The sequence below is a fragment of the Thamnophis sirtalis genome, unplaced genomic scaffold, assembly GCF_051295495.1.
Source record: "Thamnophis sirtalis isolate CommonGarterSnake01/CBP01778 unplaced genomic scaffold, rThaSir2_p1.2 scaffold_10, whole genome shotgun sequence".
Taxonomy (NCBI): Eukaryota; Metazoa; Chordata; class Lepidosauria; order Squamata; family Natricidae; genus Thamnophis; species Thamnophis sirtalis.
This window is the reverse complement of record NW_028261390.1, coordinates 22,309,883-22,330,791: the sequence shown is the minus strand read 5'-3', so window position 1 is coordinate 22,330,791 and position 20,909 is coordinate 22,309,883. Positions and strand designations below refer to the sequence as shown.

The window sequence follows — 20,909 nt, the reverse complement described above, 5'->3', positions numbered from 1 at the left end:
ATGTAAACATTTAACAATACAATATGAAGTTGGTTATGTAATAGTATACATGTGGGTATTAGTTATGAAAATGAAAGAAATAAAAAAACTGTACAGAAAAAAATGAAATTTCGTTGCATACAGCTCTCAAAGGGTCACCACCTCCACTACATAATCGTAGAATAAATAGATAGATAGATAGATAGATAGATAGATAGATAGATAGATAGATAGATAGATAGATAGATAGATAGATAAATTCAAAATGTTGCATATACCCACATATATGACACAGAGAAAGAACACAGTCTAGTTCGGATAGTTCGGTGTACACGTGAACTGAATATTTTTACGCCCGGAATTTTAAAAAAAACCTGCTTCATGGTTACTGGAAGGGTCTCCTGAAGCTTCGACGAGCTGCCCCTTGGCAAAGCGTGGCCAATTCGTGCCAGACCGTCTCCGGCAAAGCGGCACTTACTGACGGAGGGATAAATAGCTTGGAAGGAGGCGGATGGAAAAATCATTCGCTCTGCACGTGACCGCCGAAGCGAAAACAGCCGCCCTTGCGCTGCCTCTTCGCCCGGCTGGCCTGGCCTGGCCTGGGGCGAAGGTGGGAGGATCGGGGATGGGCAAGGAAGGTTGGCAGAGGACTGCGGAGGCGGAGTCCGACGCCCAGGCTGCGAGGGATATAAGGAAGATGTCTCTGGCCGGCGGGGCTGGCACCGAGCGAGTCCCCGACGGCTGTGGAGAGCAGGAGAACTTTCGGGAGCGGACAGGAGGATGGAGACGTACAGCAAAGCGGAGACCCTCGAACTGCGGAAGAAACACATTGGGTGAGCGGAGAAGGCAAACTAGCCCAGGAGCTGGGGAGATGGAGCGGGACATGGGCGGTGGCATCGCCCCATGCAGTCTCGTCGTAGGGTCGCCCCTCTCCGCGGCCGCCCTTTTTCCCCAACGGAAAGCCCACCTCCACCGGAAGATGCATTCCCCGATAGAAAGCGACTCGGGCCCGCCCAAAATGGGATTAGGGCTTCCCACTAAACCAGAGGTGTCCAAACTTGTGGACTTTTAAGACTTCAATTCCCAGAGTTCCCCAGCCAGCGAGTTGAAGTCCACAAGTCTGGCTGGGGAATTCTGGGGAGTTGAAGTCGACAAGTCTTAAAGTTCCCAAGTTTGGACACCCCTGGCACTAGACGGTTGCAAGGTAGGGTTGCAAGAGGCGGCTGGCAAGACCCTTATGAAGATCAGATCAACCCAAGAGTTGAAGGAGAAGCCATTCAAGGCAGAGTCGCTACTCAAACCTCAGCCTTCTGCTCTACTGATACCGCAGGATACCATTGGAAGAAAGAAGTGCTGGGATGGAAATGAAAAGATAAGCAAAGAATCCAGGAAGATTATTGGAAATACTGAAAATTGAGGCTTCCTTACTGGGAGGGGCATATTTACGGTACCAAAATGACATCTTTTCTGAATAGTTCCGACCCTGTTACTTTCAGAAAGTATTTACAATGGAAAAGGCATATACAGCTACCCTTGGTTTATAAGCTCTAGTGATTCTACCTTTTATTAGGGTGGAGCTTTCCCTGAGCTCAGCACATTGCATCCTGTTGCAGCTGCATACATTTTAAACAGATCTTATATAAACTAACCAATTGCTTATTGCTGATTAATTTTCCATTAAAAGCTGCACTTTAGAAATACTTCATTTTGATTGTTCCTACATTTACTAACTTTCAGTGACATTTACACTTGCAGTACACTTGCTTTTATTTTGTAATGTGTGGAAGTCCTACGAATAATGAAAGTACATTTTTTTCATTTAAAAGCACATGTTGAACTATACAAGTCTGTCTTCTACCCTAAACTCATCCTTGCTTTCATATCTTGGTTTCCAATGATTTCACTTCTGTAAAAATGGTCACATTAACACCTAAAAGACTAGAGCAGTATTGAATTCCCTAAAGGATATACGACAAATATAGTAAGCACACTAAGATGCATGTATCTTGAATTGGATTAGACGAGCCAAAGTTAATGCAAAGTTGGCATGCTGACATAGAACCATCAGTTTATATAACAGTCAGCAAGTGTACTCGTAATTCTTGCATAACCAGCATGCTGATGTTATGCAAAACCAAAGTTGTTTTCCAAGACAAAAAAATCTGTAGAAACAGATAAGGGTTGTTTCATCAGGGTTTTTGCAAAACACTATTGCAAATCTGTGTGTGTGTGTGTGTGTATGTGTGTGTATATATGTATGTATATATATATATATATATATATATATATATATATATATATATATATATATATATATATATATATATATATATATATATATATATATACATACACACACACACACACACATACATACATACATACATACATACATACATACATACATATTGCATATATTAGATTTTACAACCCCCGGTATGCCCAAATATGGGAGGAAGATCACTACTTCCATTCTCTGTCCTTCGGCTCGTCACAAGAGACCATCCAGACAGAAACCCAATATTTTTTACTGTTGCCTTTTTGTTACATTTGTTATATTTGTGCTGATAAAAAAATAAAGGGAGACTAGTATAGATCTAGTCTATAGCTTGAAATAGATCTATATTAGTCTCCCTTTATTTATTTATCAGCACAAATAGCTTGAAATAGATCAGCACAAATAGCTTGAAATAGATCTATACTAGTCTCCCTTTATTTATCAGCACAAATATAACAAATATACATATATACATATATACATATATACATATATACATATATACATATATACATATATACATATATACATATATACATATATACATATATACATATATACATATATACATATATACAAACTTTCCAAACATAAAAGTAGACAGACTTGTATGTTATTTAGGTTGGGATTTTTCCCCTCAATAACAGAACTATGTTATTGATTTGTTTTTCTGTGCACACAATTTATCCCACAGGTGGAAGAAACCCTTTCATGCATCCTCAGGCACAAATCTAGGATAAGTCAGATGGAAAATGGGAGGGGGGGTTAGTCTCCTTTTTGTAATGTGTTCAAAGGTCCATTGCAGTGTTGGTGAACCTTTTCGGCATTGAGTGCTGAAACGGGAGCGTGCATCTGCAAGGGAGCACCAGGAACTAGAAGAGCAGCTCCCGGCACGCTTGCACGCTCCAGAAAGCTGAGCTTCCGGTTTCTGGTGTGCATGTGCCCACAAAGACCAGCTGGCAAGTGTATATGCACGTGCCAGAAACTGGAAGCTCAGCTTCCCAGCATGCACATGTCCGCCAGGTAGCTCTCACGTCCACAAACACCACTGGTCGGCGTGCCGGAACCCAGAAGAGCAATGGGCGACGGCTGGTGAGCCTGGAGAGATGGCTCTGTGTGCCACAGACGTGCCACAGGTTCGCCATCACGGGTCTATTGTTTCAAAATTGTTTCTTGGTTAAAACTTGATTTAGGTTCTTAGCTTGGAACAGAGGAACCTGCTCACATGGTTTTCAACATAGATTGTAGGAAAAACATTCTCAGTTAACAGATTACAGTAGAACGGAGATTCCAATTCAGACACCCAACTCCATTAGTGTATCAACACTTGTCATCACTAAGTGTCTTGCAGATTAATGACTGAATTGGCGAAACTGAATTGTCATGTTTTGACCTGGCACGGCCTTTCCTCAAATTCCTCACACTGAACAATGAATGTGCATGCATCATGAACTTCAGCTCTGTTTAATGTATCGCCAAGCACATTAATAGGTCTCAGTGCTAAAGGACCACTGAAAGTAAAGAATGCAAAGCATTTTTGTGTTTGTGTACATGTAGGCTTAGCAACGCTGTTGAGCTGATCCAAATTAAAACAATTTGATATCATCTCTTGCAGGCCATCATGCAAAGTTTTCTTTGCTAAAGATCCCATTAAGATTGTGCTGGCTCGTGGACAATACATGTTCGATGAGAATGGAGAAAAATACTTGGATTGCATTAACAATGTAGCACATGGTAAGAATTAAGGAGTCTGCTATTGCCCCAACGTCAACAAATTACCAAATTGACGCATTCAGTAGCCATGGCATGAAGCTCACCCATTCTACCAGAAATATTTTCATTAATAGATATAATAGAAATAAATTTTGGTCATCCTTCTTGTCAAGTTTAGAAAAGAAAGCCTAAGTAAGGGGAGAAAAGGATTTCCTCACAAAGGTGCATGTACAGAGGAACATGGTCCACCATCTGTATCTTTCTAGACCAGGAGTGTCAAACTTGATTTTATTGAAGGCCACATCAGAGTTGTGTTTGACCTTGGGGGGCTGGTGTGTTTGTGTGGCCGGGAGGTGGTGGCAGAAGGAGTATGGCAAGCTTGACATCACTCATTGAGGCTCCATTTTTGGCCACGATGGCCTTCTACAGCCCTCTGCCAGCGAAAATGGAGCCTGGGGGAGGCAGCCTGCAGTTTTTGCTGGCAGAGTGCTGCAGGAGGCCATTGTGGCCAAAAACGAACCCCAGGCAGGCTGCGTGCAGCCCTCCTGAGCTCCATTTTTGCTGGCAGAGGCACCGCAGGCCGGTTCTTTGCTGTTTCCAGGGAGGTCCCATGGGCCAGGTCTAAGTATGCCACAGGCTGGCCCATCCCTATTCTAGATCCCCAGGGAGACCTATCCTGAGCAAAAGAAAACATGTGGTATGTTGCAGGATCCAATCTGAGTCGGTCACCAGGACCAAAGGTTTCATTTTCCAAGCTTTTGGGGTTCGTGCTGGACTCCATCCTCAGTGAACTTTTCTGTCTCCAGAATCTGTGCATTGGGCTGCTTTATGCGTTGTATTTATATGGTCAGTTACAGAGTTGGGTTTCTGCCGGTTTTGCCTGGTTCGGCCAAACCGCTAATCTGGGTCACAGACCCAGCAGCGACCCAGACCTGCTACGCCCCCGAACCAGTCTCCTCACTGCCACGTAGCCAGCACTATTTTGGATTTTAGTGATTGCGCATGCACAGTTCACTGTAAATTGTTCTGTGCCTGCGCAAAGAACAATTTACATTGAACAGCGCAGACGTGAGCAGCGCACATGTGGTGCGCGGGTGATGCCAGCAGCAACCCACCCCTGGTCAGTTAGGGTGTTGAGGTCAACATCCTAATTAACAGCCCAAAGCCACACAAAATCAGTTAATAATTGCCTTCATTTGACACGTGTCTACAGCAATGTTGAAAGCAAACCATTAAGGCAGGGCAGAATTAAGAACCTTACACTGTGTTGCTAAAGAGATCTGTGGACTAAGAGCTTTCCTTATACTTGATCCTTTTTAGTTGGACACAGCCATCCTGATGTAGTCAAGGCTGCAGTGAAACAAATGGAGCTTCTTAATACCAATTCTCGGTTCCTGCATGACAATCTGGTCCAGTATGCCAAACGCCTCACAGCTACCCTACCGGAGAAGCTTTCTGTTTGCTACTTTGTGAACTCTGGGTATGTCAGAAGGTTTTTTCTGCCAGTTCTCTGGATCATAGGAAGAAAAAAAAATATCTCCCCTTCCTTTCTCCTTCATGTAGTTGAGGGGCATATTGGTTTTGAATGACAAATAGTCGCCGCTGCTATTTATTTAACACCAGTCTGCACTGCACTGAATAAATCCTGCTTAAGAAATTCTGTGAAAATCATGTTTGGAAATAATTAAATTTATTTTTGGGCAACTGCCTTACACAAAGATTTAGCAAGGTTATCTATTCTACAGGTGTGTGCAAACATGTATGGGCAACCTTTTGGTTTTAATGCCCAAAGAGAATCCTGTTACATGTCGCAACTTTGATTGCAATTCAGGCAGTTGCCCTGCTTTTATCTGACTGAATCGGATGTAACATAACCAACAATATTAATGTTTTCATATTGTGTTTATGCTATAAACACATTCCTCCTCCCCAATTACTATGTTTTGAGCTAAAATCCCTGAATTGCTTTTCTAATACTCTTTTACAGCTCTGAAGCAAATGACCTTGCTTTGCGCCTGGCTCGGCAGTATAGCGGCCACTATGATGTGATAACCCTTGACCAGTAAGTATGCAGAGTGTATAGATGAGGTCAGCTCTTTGCAGCATAAAATAATAAGTGCTTCAACAGCTGATTCTCTGTTGCCTTGAATCTCACACATGCAGGGATAGATTATGATTAATTTGTATTCATTTTTATTCATATTTTATGTTTATTCAGTCATTTATATGAAAGGTGGGAAGACGAATTGGTTGATCTGTAATTATTCAGTAGAACCATTTTATTTACTTATTAGCGTTTAACATTAGCATTTGAACTTATATACTGTCCCATAGTGCTTTACATCACTCTCTGGCTGGTTTATAATGTCAGCATTATTTGCATATTGTCCCCGACAATCTGGGTCCTCATTTTCCTGACATCGGAAGGATGAAAAGCTGAGTCAACCTTGACCTAATCAGGATCAAACTCTAGACTATGGTCAGAGTTTGCCTATAATGCTGTACTTAACCACTGTTCCACCAGTGGTTTATTTACTTATTATTATAGTGATGATAGTCTGCTTTTCCTCTTGGTGCTGAGATAGATAGATAGATAGATAGATAGATAGATAGATGGATGGATGGATGGATGGATGGATGGATGGATGGATGGATGGATGGATGGACGGACGGACGGACGGACTCAGTCATCAAGTTGGTATTTACTCTTAGCAATCACATAGTTTTTTCCATGATGATCTGTCTTCAGCCTGATCTTCAGCCTGGTGTTTCAGGTATTCCAAAAATGACACACAGAGGCCTCCTCTAACGTTATCCTGAGAACTCTGTGAGGAGGAATGAACTGGGACATATTAATGGGCCCAATTTCGTCTAGTCCAGTGGCCACCAACTGGTGGTCCATGGACCACTGGTGGTCCGTGAGAAAAATTTGGTGGTCCACAGAAAAATTATCTGCATTTTTATATTGCGCTAAATACTATTTATCTTTTTAAAAATTCATGGGTATGTCTAGTTTAATAGAAAGAAGGACTAGGGGAGACATGATAGCAGTGTTCCAATATCTCAGGGGTTGCCACAAAGAAGAGGGAATCAAACAATTTTCCAAGGCACCTGAGAGAAGAACAAGAAGCAATGGGTGGAAACTAGTCAAGGAGAGAAGCTACTTAGAACTGAGGAGAAATTTCCTGACAGTTAGAACAATTAATCAGTGGAACAGCTTGCCTCCAGAGGTTGTGAATGCCCCAACACTGGAAGTCTTTAAGAAGATGTTGGATAGCCATTTGTCTGAAATGGTATAGGGTTTCCTGTCTAGGCAGGGGGTTGGACTAGAAGACCTCCAAAGTCCCTTCCGATTCTGCTATTGTATTGTATTGTATTGTATTGTATATTAGTGGTCTGCAGGATTGAAAATTATAAATTTAGTGATCCCTGAGGTCTGAAAAGTTGGCGACCCCTGCTGTAGTCAACTGCATGTTCATATAGAGATTTGAATCTTAGATTGACTGTTCCCAATCCAAGTCCAAAACCTTAATCATTGTTCCTGTATTTTGAATCACACCATACTCATATATATTTTCAGTGCCTATCATGGTCACGTGACATCCTTGATTGATATCAGTCCATATAAATTTAATCAGCTGGGAAAAGAGGTCAAAAAGGAATTTGTACATGTGGTGAGTATTTATTACATTTCAAGTTTTCTAAGTTCTCCCTACCAACAGATTCTTACTGTCGATTCCTGCACATGCCAATATAGAAGTTGGATCTACTGAGCTAAAATGTGGCAGGCTTCATGCAACCTGTTATTATTTTCATGTTAAAAAGCCTTAAAAACAAAAATCAATAGGTACTTTGCCTATACTCATATGCACAGAGAGAAAGATTACTGTTTTTTAAGTATAGCTTTGCTATGTCTTTTGGAAGGGAACTTGCATTGAAATGAATATTTCAAAGATTTCCCTTGCCTTTTAGGCACCTTCCCCAGATATTTACAGAGGAAAGTATAGAGAAGACCATGAAGATCCAGCAGGGGCTTATGCTGATGATGTGAGAAATATTATTGAAACAGCTCAAAAGAATGACCGTAAGGTACATTAGCTCTTGAAACTTTAAAAAAGAAAAGATTTTTATTGCCTCTTCTCCATCCATCAATGTTCGTCCTAATTAAGACCACTTAACTATCTTATATAATTGAAATGTCTTTCAGTTTTTTTTAACAGATTCTGGATTTTAAGGTGTTCCCTAGCCCCTTTAATTCATATTTGTGAGTTTTACAAGCACTGTTTTAAATCAGGACTGACATGGGTTTAAGAAATCTGGATTTCCCCTCCTTCTCTTTACCTGCTTGATATCTTTTGTGGCTATGAATAGGAAGCATCTTAGCAAAAGTCTGTTTTTTCTAACTGTGCTGAGCACCAGGGATCCCCTTTTGCAAACTAATGTAATAATAGATGAAGATCCACAAAGCTTCCATCTGTGAATTGTAAGCAGTATTTGAATGGCTATCCCTTCTTTGAATTAGAATGCATAGGGTGTGCAACTGTTTTTATATCTGAATATTTTACGGCCACTGCCCAGAGTTGTATTTCAAATTTCTTCACTAAGGATTGAAAAAAACTCATCTGCTGTTTTCAGACTTGTGGGATCCAAAGGTTCCTAACTGCTGAAAAGAAGTTAAGCAATTTTCAAAACTGATTAGAAAAGGAAACACCTGAATCTTGTTTCCTTTAAAGGTCCCAACATTTTTTTCAAATCCCAGGTGATTTCATTCTTTTTAATTTAATTTAAGAGGGACTCCCCAGAGCCCCTCTTTGAGAGAGATGGGCAGTTCAAAAATATAAAAAATAAATGAAGAAAATCAAAATATTGTTCCATACTACAAGAAGATTATGTTAAAAGCCCAACAATTTCACTACATGCCTTCTTTAAGATAATACTGAATGCAGAAAATCAGTATAGTTCCATGGATGTCCCAGAACTCCAGTTTACTTCTGATCTTAGAAAAGGGTTTCCAGTAAGTCATTATCTGTCTCACTGCATTTCCAGCAAGTTACATAATAATATATTAACTTTGTTTTAATGCCTAAAGGAAAACTAAATAGTATATAATAAAGCTGCCTTCCCTAACTTAGCACTTGCCAAAATTGTTAGATTACAATTCTTGGGATTCTCAATCATAATTAAAACTGTTTAGCATTTTGGCTGAAAAAAGGTGAAATAGAATTTAGAATTAGAAACCACAAAACTGTATCCACCAATCTCAACCAAAATAAACACAAAAGGATAATAAAACACAATGTGGTGTGGTTTGGTTTAAAATAAAACTACTAAAGTTAACTAAAAGTCCAAGTAAGAAAAGCTGAATATCAGAGCAAATACCAAAATATCTGATATACACGTGAACAAAAGCTGCTATTTAAAATCAGCAATTATAAATATTTTAAAGTGATTTTAAAAAAGGGATTTCAGAATAGACTTTGTTTATTAGCAGGTAATTAATTACGGTACAAAAATCACCATCACAAAAGGATCAACAAAAGTGAAATTGCAACCATCAGCTGAGCAGTGAGTTTTAGACTTCAAATGAAAATGATGACAGTGCTGATTGAATTTCATTTTGGTTTCTAATAAATTTCATTTTGGTTTCATTTGTGGGGATCCAATAAGTAGTATACTTAACAGTGTTTAAATAAAAAGCAAAACAGGAAAACAAGGTGAAAATTAAACCAGCTAATAATTTAAAGTAAGCTAAATGTATAGAATTAAGGATATGCACTGCTTCATATTTATTTGGTAAGAAGCACTTTAGAACATAGTGTACCACAAATCTAACATCTGGAGTCATGTGATTAAGGATTACCTTAATAATTCATAAGGAGGTACTACATTTCTATACCTTATTCTTCCCAATCAGATCTGGAGCACTGCCCAGCTGTAACAAAAACAAGCTGATAAATAATCATAATAATACAGTTTTCAGGGATATTTAACATTCTAAAAAGTGCTGCATCATTTTTTAAATTTATTTTCTCCAACTACGTACCTTAAAGTCCAGAAATCTATCAGTCTTTAATTCCTTAACCATTTTTTAAAAAAAAACAAAATCTAACAGGGAGTTTCTATTTTCTTCCCTTTGTCTGTTTCTCTCCCTTTTCATATATATCTTTGTAGGTTTTGGTGCCGTAGACCTGTGATAACGTTTTACAGACAATGGGGAATCTTCTACTGCCTGGCTGTAGTGTACCTCTTCAAGTCTATGTGCGCTTCTTTACACGTTCCCCAATGAGCTTCTTTCCAGGAAGACCCTCCTGTCCAGCTACCATGGAACCCACAGATTCTCAGGGAGGGTTGCGCAAAGTGTGGGAGGCAGTCAGTTAAATAGCAAACGTGCTCTGCAGGCAGTTTTGGGGGACAGCAGTGACTTAATTAGGCCTCCTCCGAATTCCATCCGCCGGCCAATGCCGACTGGCGACTACCCGGAGGAGGGCCTTCTCTGTGGCTGCTTCCACCCTCTGGAACGAGCTCCCTGTGGAGATTCGAACCCTCACCACCCTCCAGGCCTTCCGCAAAGCCCTTAAAACCTGGCTGTTCCGACAGGCCTGGGGCTAAAGAGCTTTGCCCCCCTCCTCGAATGGTATGGTTGTTGTGTGTTTTTTAAATTTTTGTACTGTTATGTTTGTCTTTTATCCCCCTGTCTGTACCCCCTTCCCTGACTGAATTGTGAGCCGCCCTGAGTCCCCTTCGGGGAAAAGGGCGGCATATAAATGTAATAAATCTAATCTAATCTAATCTTAATGCTGAGGGCAAAAAAAAGACAAAAAAGTAAGCTTCACGTTCTGGTCTACCAAAGTGATGATACTGACTTTTGATTTGACATAATATCTTTGTGTTTGTTTGCATTGTTTTTATTCCCAGCAATTGGAATTACTTTTATCTGTGGGCTTCTTTTTGTCAAGTGGCTCTTTTTTGTGAACGTTCTCTTTAAGTTTTTTCTAAAGGAGGGATGTCCAAAATTTCACTCTGTGGAACGTTTAACCCCAAACAATATGTTTAGGTATCTTAGCTGAGAAAAAGGAGATGCAACTGACTGTTCCAGCATGCCATATGTAATAAAAGAACGTGTCAAATATTCTTTTGATATTTGGGGGATTTGGAATAATGAATGATTAATCAAAATATGGAACCTCATCATTTATCAGATAACCTGGAAGTAAAATTTCTCTGGGTATTCCATCTAAAATAGATACTTAAATGTGTTGGTACACTTTCAAGATCAGTCCAACACTTTCTCAATAAATATTTCAGTTGGATGCCTGACCTGGCATTGAAAAATTGGGCATCCCTTACTCATAGTTATCCATACAACTGCCCAAATTCTTTGTTCATCTACTTTCCTTGTTTTGATAACCTACATTTAATTGTTGGGTCATTTGCAAAAGACTAGGTTGAGGACCATTCTTCTGTAACACCTTCTTCTACAACATCTTCTCTGACTTAGATTGCTGCCTTTATTGCTGAATCCATGCAGAGTTGTGGAGGCCAAATAATTCCACCTGCAGGCTATTTCCAGAAAGTGGCACAGTATGTATAGTGCGTGGAATGGCTTAATTGTAGCAAGACAATTAGCAGGAGTTCTCCAATCTACTATCGTGCCTTCCTACAATTTTCAATATAGCAATATAGCCAGCATCTAAGAGTCCCAATATGTATTGATGAATAGTAGATTGGTGAATAGTAATTTGCCCATTCTACTGTGTTTCCCCCAAACTACAACCTTCTCAGAAAGTTAGTCCTAGCTTGATTTTTACATGTACACCCAAGATAAGCCCTACCCCCAAAATAAGCCCCAATTAAGATCTCACATACTCCAGGGTGCACAGGTAAAAATTAAGCTAGGTGGGGATGGGGGGGGGGTGGAGCTGCCCTACTACTTACCTTCGAATAGTTGCAGCCAGGCCTTGCACATCTCGGTCCATTTCTTCTGCCGGCAATGCTTTCCTGAAGGCCTCTGTAGCCGATAAAAGAGCTCTGGATCAATCCAGAGCTCTCTTATTGGCTGCAGAGGCCTTCGGGAAAGCCTTGCTGGCTTTGAATTGAATTGAATTGAATTTATTGCATTTATATGCCGCCCTTTTCCCCGAAGGGGACTTTGAGGGATGAAGAAGTTCCTGAAGGTCTTTTGATAGTGAAAAAGAGGCCGGGGGTGACACATGCAAGTGAGGTGAGTCAGTGGATGACATCCCCCCCCAAAATAAGACCTGGTGCCTTTTTGTGGCAAAAAAATATAAGACAAGGTCTTATTTTTGGGGAAACACGGTACCTATTAAGAAATAGTCGCTTGTGGCTGTAATTTTTGTTCCTTGAAATAGCAGACAACTTGTAACAAGGAGGTTTGGCAAGTAATTCAGCCCAATAGCAATGATGGTGATTCCACCCACCCACCCATTGTAATATCTTATTATGCATTGTTCCCAATAATGTACATATTTAGGGAAATAGTGTTTGAGAAGAGTTATCGTGCTACTGGATATTTCCCTTGTTTTATTTTTAGCATGTACATAACAAACTAATAATTTGAAATGAATGTCAGAATAAATGTGTAGAGTAAATAATGCAAAGAGTGGTTTAGAAAACATTCAGACCTGGCACCCCTATGGATATATTGAGGAAATCGTTTTATGAATGATAGACCTGATGGTTTTTCTGATCAAAGGTAGCAATTTCAAATTTTTAAATTGGATTTGGCCTTTCAGTAACTAAAAACCAACCGTATATTGGGCCTCAAGTAATGTTTCAAGTCCACTTAGTTCCTTTCAGGCTCTGATGAATCACTCTAATAAAGAGGGCAGCCTGTATTTTATAACAATAGCAGTGTTTGTAATTCTCAGACCTGAAAGGATATTTTTAGGAGCTATGTTTAAAATTCATATATTTAACCATTTTATTATGTGGGAGAAGGTTCTTATCTAAGGTCATAATGAGACATCTGAACTTTTTTCTTTTTTTTCAGATTTGTCCACAAAGCAGGAGGAGTTTTCATAGCAGATGAAGTCCAAGTTGGATTTGGTCGGGTTGGGAAGAATTTCTGGGCATTCCAGCTACAAGGTGAAGACTTTGTGCCTGACATTGTCACTATGGGGAAGCCGATTGGCAATGGCCACCCAATGTCTTGTGTTGTTACAACAAGAGAAATTGCAGAAGCCTTTGGTGCCTCGGGGTTAGAGTACTTCAATACTGTGAGTATCACTTTTAGTGTTATAATAAGACAGTTAAATTATAAGTTCTGATCATCGGAATACAAATTAAGCATGTGGTGATATACAGCGTTCCAATATGGAAACAATAGTACTTACGCTACTAAAATATAAATCAGCCAGCCTGATTTAAAAGGAAGTGGAATATTTAATAAGGCAATTGAGAAGACTGATCAGATGATTAGTGTCTGTTATTGAGATGCTGCAGGTTAGCTTTGTACTGTTTCATTCTTATCATCTCTAAATTGGACCACACAGTCTTTCAAATAGAGAAGTTTGTCAAAAACCCATCTCCTCTCACAGCCCTTCAAATAGAGAGCTGCCCTCGGCGAAATAAGGTCACATTTAGGGGAAAGAGATATTGGAAATTGCTGTCCTACCTTCTCAACTATTCTTGCTTTCAGTTTGGTGGCAACCCAGTATCTTGTGCAATTGGCCTGGCTGTCTTGGATATAATAGAACAGGAAGATCTACAAGGTAATGCCACACACGTTGGAAACTACCTCTGTGGACTACTCAAGGAACAACAGAAAAAACACTCATTGGTGGGAGATGTCAGGTAAGGTAAAATGTACTTTTAGGTTATTACCAACAACCAGAATAACATAAAGGAAAACTTATGCATTGGTCAAATAAACTTTACTGTTAAATATTGCCCTCAGATCTCTAATACAACTAGAGCTGACCAAAGTAATGCAAGAGTAAAAATTTGCTTTGGAAGACTCTGAAGAAAAGATAGTTAGTTCAAGATACAGCTGCTGGGCTATTTAGTGGTTATAGTGAAGATAAAGATATCTAGCCTATGCTGACAGATTTTTACAATTTCTAGATATACAGTAGTTTAGAATGATGATGCTTCTAAAGGTCAACATAGATTAGAAACCGTGTTTCTGAAGAAGTTACAGATAGCAGTTGGGACTTTTACTTTCTCTGGTAAACAAGTAAAACTTTTTCAAGTTAATATTTTTATTGAATTATAAAGTTATATAAAATACAAAGTTAATAGGAAAGCAGTGGGGAGGGAAAGGGGAAGGAGAAGTGAGGAAAGTTGAGAGAGAGGGAGAGAGAGAGAGAGAGAAGGGTTGACTTTCAACTCTCTCTGTTACAGTAAAATAAGGCATTAACATCGAATCACAACTTTTTGCTTTTTCCTGAAAGTATAAACAAGCCATTTCTGTAAATCTAATCGATAAGTCCCAAAGTCAAAGTTTCATTCTTCTCCACATCAAGCATGAAGTTCAGAAGTGATTTCCATGTGGAAACAAAAGTACTTGTGTTCTTTTCTTTAATCAAAGTGGTCAGTTTTGCCATTTCAGCCAACTCCATCAATTTCTGCATAATAGGAATAGAAGTATCCTTCCATTTTTGTTCATACAATAGTCTTATAACAGAAAAACTTTTTCACTGCCATTTTTTTCCTGTTGGTTAACTAACAGGAAGAAAGTGTTTCATCACTCTTCAGTGATGCAGAGTGTTTCATCACTCTTCAGATGTTACATAAGCTGTTCTGGCATTCTTTCCTGTTGCCACATCTCTGCTGCATGCAGACAAAGAATACCCCTGCCTGTGCTCCAAATTCAAAGGAAAGCAGAGATGTCCACTTGGGGGAAGGAATCAGAAAAGTTAATATGCTCTGTGCAGTACATGTGAAAGAGGTGGGAGTTCAGTTGCATGGAAGTGATTGCCATCTTGACTTTTTTTGACACCTCTCCCCATGGACACCTTTGTAGAAAAGTCTCTCCTAGCACTCAGCAGTTTTGCCTGCACAAGCACAGAAAGGCAGACACATATAAGCACACCCAGCTATCATGGAATGACCTATTGTTGAATAGTGAAATGTGATTTTCGTACTGTTACATTTCTCTGTTACATGTCCTTCTTTATGTTTTTAGAGGTGCTGGCTTGTTTATTGGTGTGGACCTTGTGAAAGATCAAATAAGGAGAACACCAGCTACGGCTGAAGCTCAGCATATCATTTACAAGTAAATATCTTATCAAAATGTAAGGTTAAACTGAAGTAAATGAATCCGTATCAAGCAGGAGCTCATTTTTACCTACCGGTATTTATTTATCTTTCCCAAGAAATTAGCCGCACTAAAACATACAATGCATTACGTACTTTAGGCAATTGAGGCACCATGGAAGGAAAATTGCTTCTTATCCTTAAGATCCTGTGTCTTCCTAGAAATTCATGAAAGTCGCATGAATTCTCCTCCTATTATGCTCCCAGTAGTATGTATGTATGAATGAATGTACAGTCGGCAGTTCAGCGGTTAGAATCCCTAACACCACCTAACTGAGTGACCTCCTGGTACTTGTCCCAGCTCCTGCCAACCTAGCAATTCGAAAGCATTTAAAAATGCAAGAAGAAAAATAAGAACCACCTTTGGTGGGAAGGTAACAGGGTTCCTTGCACCTTTGGCGTTTAGTCATGCCAGCCACATGACCATGAAGACATCTTTGGACAATGCTGGCTCTTCGGCTTTGAAACAGAGATGACCACCCCCCACCCCAGCCTTGGGAACGACTAGCACATATGTGCGAGGGGAACCTTTACCTGTATGTATGTATGTATGTATGTATGTATGTATGTATGTATGTATGTATGTATTCTCAAACTGTGCCACCACCAAAATGTTACTAAATTCACCCAGATTAAACATAGTTTTAAAGTAATTTCTTAAAATGAAACACCACATATTTTTCTTTGTGTTCAAGAGTAACTTTTTTGCTTCTACCTAATAAGGCTGAAAGAAAGGAAGATCCTTCTGAGTGCAGATGGGCCTTACAGAAATGTCTTGAAGTTTAAGCCACCCATGTGCTTCAGCATGGAAGATGCAAAGTTTGTAGTTGATCAAATTGATGAGCTCCTTACAGGTAAAGTATTTTGGTAGCATACTGACTTTATCTAGGTTTATTTAAAAAGCCACCCTCTAATAATATGCCACTGTATAATAGGAGGAGATCTGTATGTAATCATTGACCCACACAGGACAAGGAGTGGAGGTGGGTACAGGCAGTGGCCATAGATTTGATCATTGTAAAAAGGAAATCCAAGGCTATTTATCGATGGTTAGAGAAGAGAAACAGGAGTTAGAACTTCTAAAATTAGAAGAGAAAGAATAATTTTATTATTAGAGTTGATTACTGTAACATTAATTTTGATTAATTTTTATTAGTATTAACAATATGTATTAATATTATGAGGGAAAAACACTGTTGTGAAATTACTATTAGAGAATACTATTATTATTAGTATGATGAATATTACTGAAAAGAATTGTAATCAGGCAACACACTGTCTATATGGATTTTGAACATGTTGCTCTTTCTACTTATATTAATTAAAAAAGAAGGGGGGAAAAGGAAGTTCATAGCTCCATTCCATGGAGAATCTGGCTAGTCCAAACTAGGGGAAAAATAAGACTTGATCCTTAAGACAAGCATGTAAATAATTTCATAACTATCTGCGTGATCATTGTAGATAGGGTCTTAGATTGTATATAGCCATGATGGCGAACATAACTATTGTTGAAATGTATTCTTTGAACAGAATCCAAAGGGGAATAAAACAACTTTACTGCTTTACAGCTTTGATAAGCTAGGAAGTAGTACTGGTTAAGGACTATAAACTCCAATAATTTAATACATTTAATAAAAAATTTGAAAAAGAACAAATTTAAAGAAGGATTGCATGAATTTGATTTGTCCAACCTGCTGCTTCCAGATACATTGGACTTCAAGCTTAAAATCCTTGTACTAAGTAGAAGTGAATTAGGTGATCTTCAAGATTCATGTGTAATAGATTGTTTATATTTCTTCATACTCAAACGGGTTATTCATAAGCTAATAAATTTATTTTGTGTTCTAGATTTAGAAGAAGCAACTCAAATCAGGGCTAAAAACAGCCTACCTACAAATACTCAGTCTAAAAGAAAAGTAAGTTTGGGAAAAGCAAATTTTGTACTATTACATTGCTTTGTTTTCTACATAATTACAGTAATACATGTACAGTCACTAAGATTGGATCAAATATTTCTAGTCTGTTGTCACTTTTTCTTATATATTTTCATTAGTCATTCCAACATATTAGTCCATCAGTTCACAAATAAAAATCTACAAAAATATCTCAAAAGACTGGATATGTTTTCTTAGTTTTTTTCTCCTCTCAAAAACTCCCATTTTATAAACATATTTTCTATATAATGAATTCTGATATATGTTTGTGTGTGCGTTTGTGTCTATACACGCATACATACTGTATATGCACACAGATACAATAATTACCCTGCAAAATGGGAAGAAAAACAAACTCTGAATATCAATATTTTGATCAGCTCATTCATCCAAATCAATCAGGCCAAATTGCATTCTTCCCTTGGAACTACATGAGTGAAAAACAGGAATGTGAAATAGTTCTGGCTGTTCTGAATAAATCAAATATTTGTTGAAGTCAATTTCTGCTTGTTTCTCATTTCTTTCAGTTGCCTACTGGTGGGAGTTCCCAGTTAGAATCCAACAATGAAAACATCAGTCCAATTAATGGAACCATCTGCAGACATGAAAATGGGTTTTCTGGTGAAAGCCATGCAGTGCCTTGTAAAAGAATTAGGACGTGAAACGAAAGGATTTTCTATATAGCTGATGGTGTTTAAAGAAAAATGGCTTCCGTTTACTATTTCTTATAATTCATTATATATGATAGAGAAATACCCATTTTTACCTACGGTCAACATTTGGAGCATCAGGTTTTGCAATACTATTTTGTTAGACAAAATTAGTATTGCCTTCTTTGCTTGAGATGCCATGGATATATTTTGACTGTTTTGTTTGACATTTCAGTGAGCAAATTTAAATATTAATGATGCCTCACATTTTAATGATGAACGTATAGTCTTATGCCTTACAAAGATATAACTTGTACATCTCAAAAGTAGTTGAACAAAAGGACACATGGAAGAATCTGTGAGGGTGGGTACATTTTTAAGACTTTTGAAATTCCCACCAAAAAGCCTTCTTCTGATTTGTGAATCAGATGATAGGTTTCGTTGTGTTTGTATTTGTGTACATATGAGAGAGAAAATAAATTGCAATTTCTTATGTATACAATATGGAAAATAACATGGCTTATATTCAACGTTGGATTTGTATTAGTATCATGTAGCATTATAAAACTTCACTAAACTTGACTAAACATTTTGATATGACATTTATTGTATTCATTTTACCAGATGTTTGTCAATTGTTTCTTTAATGTTATCAGTATTCTTTATCACTCTAAAAGATCATTAGGTAGTTTTTTGTTTTTTATTTCAAAGAATAAAATTATTTAACCATGGAATCCTTGTGTATTTAAGTGAATAATTTGTCATCAGTGCGTAATAAATACTTGGTAATGTTATTTTCTTTTTTGGGTTGATCTTTACTCCCATCTCAAACTCGCATAGCTATAAATTAACATGGTTAATGCCAATGGACAGCAGCTGCTTGGAATGGATGAATTATTATTCAAAGTTCAAACCCATATCGCTGTGAATTGCAAATATTCAAGGTACAGCAACTAGCTCGATTTGCACTCATAGCCCAAAATAGAAAGAACAAAGTTTAAATTTAACATGTTCATGAAATTATTTGTGTTCCCTTTTTTTCTGAAAAAGGAAGTGAGCTCTCTTATATTTCCTTCTGGCTTCACTTGTAATGTATTTTAGTCATTCTGCCTCTTGCAGAGTCATACATTGTTGTTTGTTGTTTTAGTTTCTGATAATCAAACTGTCTACAAACAGGGCTGGCACATTTGTTTTTAAATCTTTGTCAGAAGGTTGGGTAAATGGAATAAAACAATGTTCTCTTTCTTCACAAGATTCTTGTTGTAATCAGGAAATAGGTGGTGTTGGATTCCTCCCCTTCTGTTGAAGGAAGGCTGTGTTCTAAAAACTCCCCAAACTCCTTTTATTTATTCCAAGAAGGTTCCACACCCATTGCAGTTCCAAGAAGGTTCCACACCCATTGCAGTTCCAAGAAGGTTCCACACCTATTTGCACTCTGACACAGGTGACCTTGAGGACACAGATAAATCCTCAACTGGCCTCAAGAGCTCTCAGGGAGAGTGCTAACACAAAGGAAGATTAACATATGTGGTCCAGAATAGCGTTGCAGGATCCAATCTGGTTCGGTCACTGGGACCAGAGGTTTTATCTTCTGAGCTTTTGGACTGTCCTGGAGCCCATCTTCAAGGAACTTCTCTCTAGCAGAAGTGTGTGAGAACAGAGTGCAAATAACCAGATGACTGCAAAGAAATATGATTCTTCCAACCCCCGTTGCCATCCTTCCATAACTCCCTCCATCCCACCATGGAGCTTCTTGCAAGGAAAAAAACAGGCCAGTTGCCTTTGAAAAAAGCACCTTGGAGACAAGTAAAAGAATAATTTCCCCCCCCTCAGGAAGAGAAATCTTACATCAGTCTAACTACTCCATGCATCCAATAAAGTGATTGCAATTTGCAAAAACATGCCTTTTAATTAAAGGTGTTACAGAAAAAATGCTACTGTGTTCCTTCTGACTCCCTTACTTCAAGATTATGCAAGGTCACTATTAGTCTTCGTCACTTTGCCACCTACAGTATTACTTTGGTTGAAAGCCAAATAACTATAGGTGGCCTGAAACAGAATCATACAGAGGCAGAATAGGGATTGAAAGCAGAGACAGCAAATTTCATTCCAGTATAGTTTTCTGCTGACTCAAGGGTGGATGGATAACACTTCAACTCAGCAGTAAAGAAAAGTCATTTGACTTGTAGCACCTATAATTACAGTAATCTCTAGCTTTGCTATAAATAATAAAAGAAGGAACTGTTTTTTCTTTATTTCAACTCTTCTTACAAGGCATGGCTGTGTTCCAATTAGCACTTGAAAAAGAAATGCATCCATTTTTTTCCCCAGTAACAATAGCTTTGCATCTTACACTCATCTAATTAAGATTCTATAAGAGTTCTCCATTGCATCTCATAAAATGTAATGCTTACACCCATATTAGTGAGGTATAGTATACAGTCTGGAAACATAAGTACTGTGATATTGGAACTCTTTTTATTGCCTCCTTACATATCACTACTTCTTGTGTTGGTGACCTTTTTCTCAAACAGATGAAGCTACTTAAAAGTTCCTGGATTCCTCCCTAATGAAATTTATGTCAAAAAGAGAGTTTTTTTTTCTGATATACAACTTATTGTTTCAAGGAAGTTTGCCAGAATTAAAATAAAATGAAAAAGAACACTGCAGAGGTGAATACATCCAGTCGGTAGTGACGGATAAAAGGGGTCAGAGACGACCAGATGGCCGCCTGGCAAATGTCCTCAAATGGGGCCCTGGTAGCCCATGCCGCCGTGGTGACGGCGCTCTAGGTGGAATGGGCCGTGATCCCTGCAGCAGGGGCCTGACCAGACGCCTCATAAGTCATTACAATGGCCTGCCTCAGCCACCTGCCTATGGTGGCCAAAGACACCCTGGCTCTTAAGGACCCGGGCTGAAATGAGATAAAGAGAGCCTCAGATCTGTGCACACCTGATATTCTCTTGAGGTAGATGCACAGGGCGCAGCTGACATCCAGTCGGTGCCAGAGATGCTCCCTTTTGTGAGAAGGGGCCAGACAGAAATTAAGTAAAATGATTTCTTGGGACCTGTGGAATG

The 20,909-nt window shown here is 38.8% G+C and overlaps 1 protein-coding gene across 1 annotated transcript; it reads left to right on the top strand.

Moving 5' to 3' along the window:
* Positions 1–654: 654 nt before the first annotated feature.
* Positions 655–18,565, top strand: ETNPPL (ethanolamine-phosphate phospho-lyase). Its single transcript, XM_087724198.1, has 13 exons — positions 655–812; positions 3,873–3,991; positions 5,291–5,450; positions 5,958–6,032; positions 7,551–7,644; positions 7,943–8,059; positions 11,469–11,551; positions 12,981–13,206; positions 13,629–13,783; positions 15,117–15,206; positions 15,971–16,101; positions 17,096–17,163; positions 17,709–18,565. The coding sequence occupies exons 1-13, from the start codon at positions 760–762 to the stop codon at positions 17,841–17,843; spliced, it is 1,506 nt and encodes a 501-aa protein (XP_087580324.1). The 5' UTR covers positions 655–759; the 3' UTR covers positions 17,844–18,565.
* Positions 18,566–20,909: the final 2,344 nt, after the last annotated feature.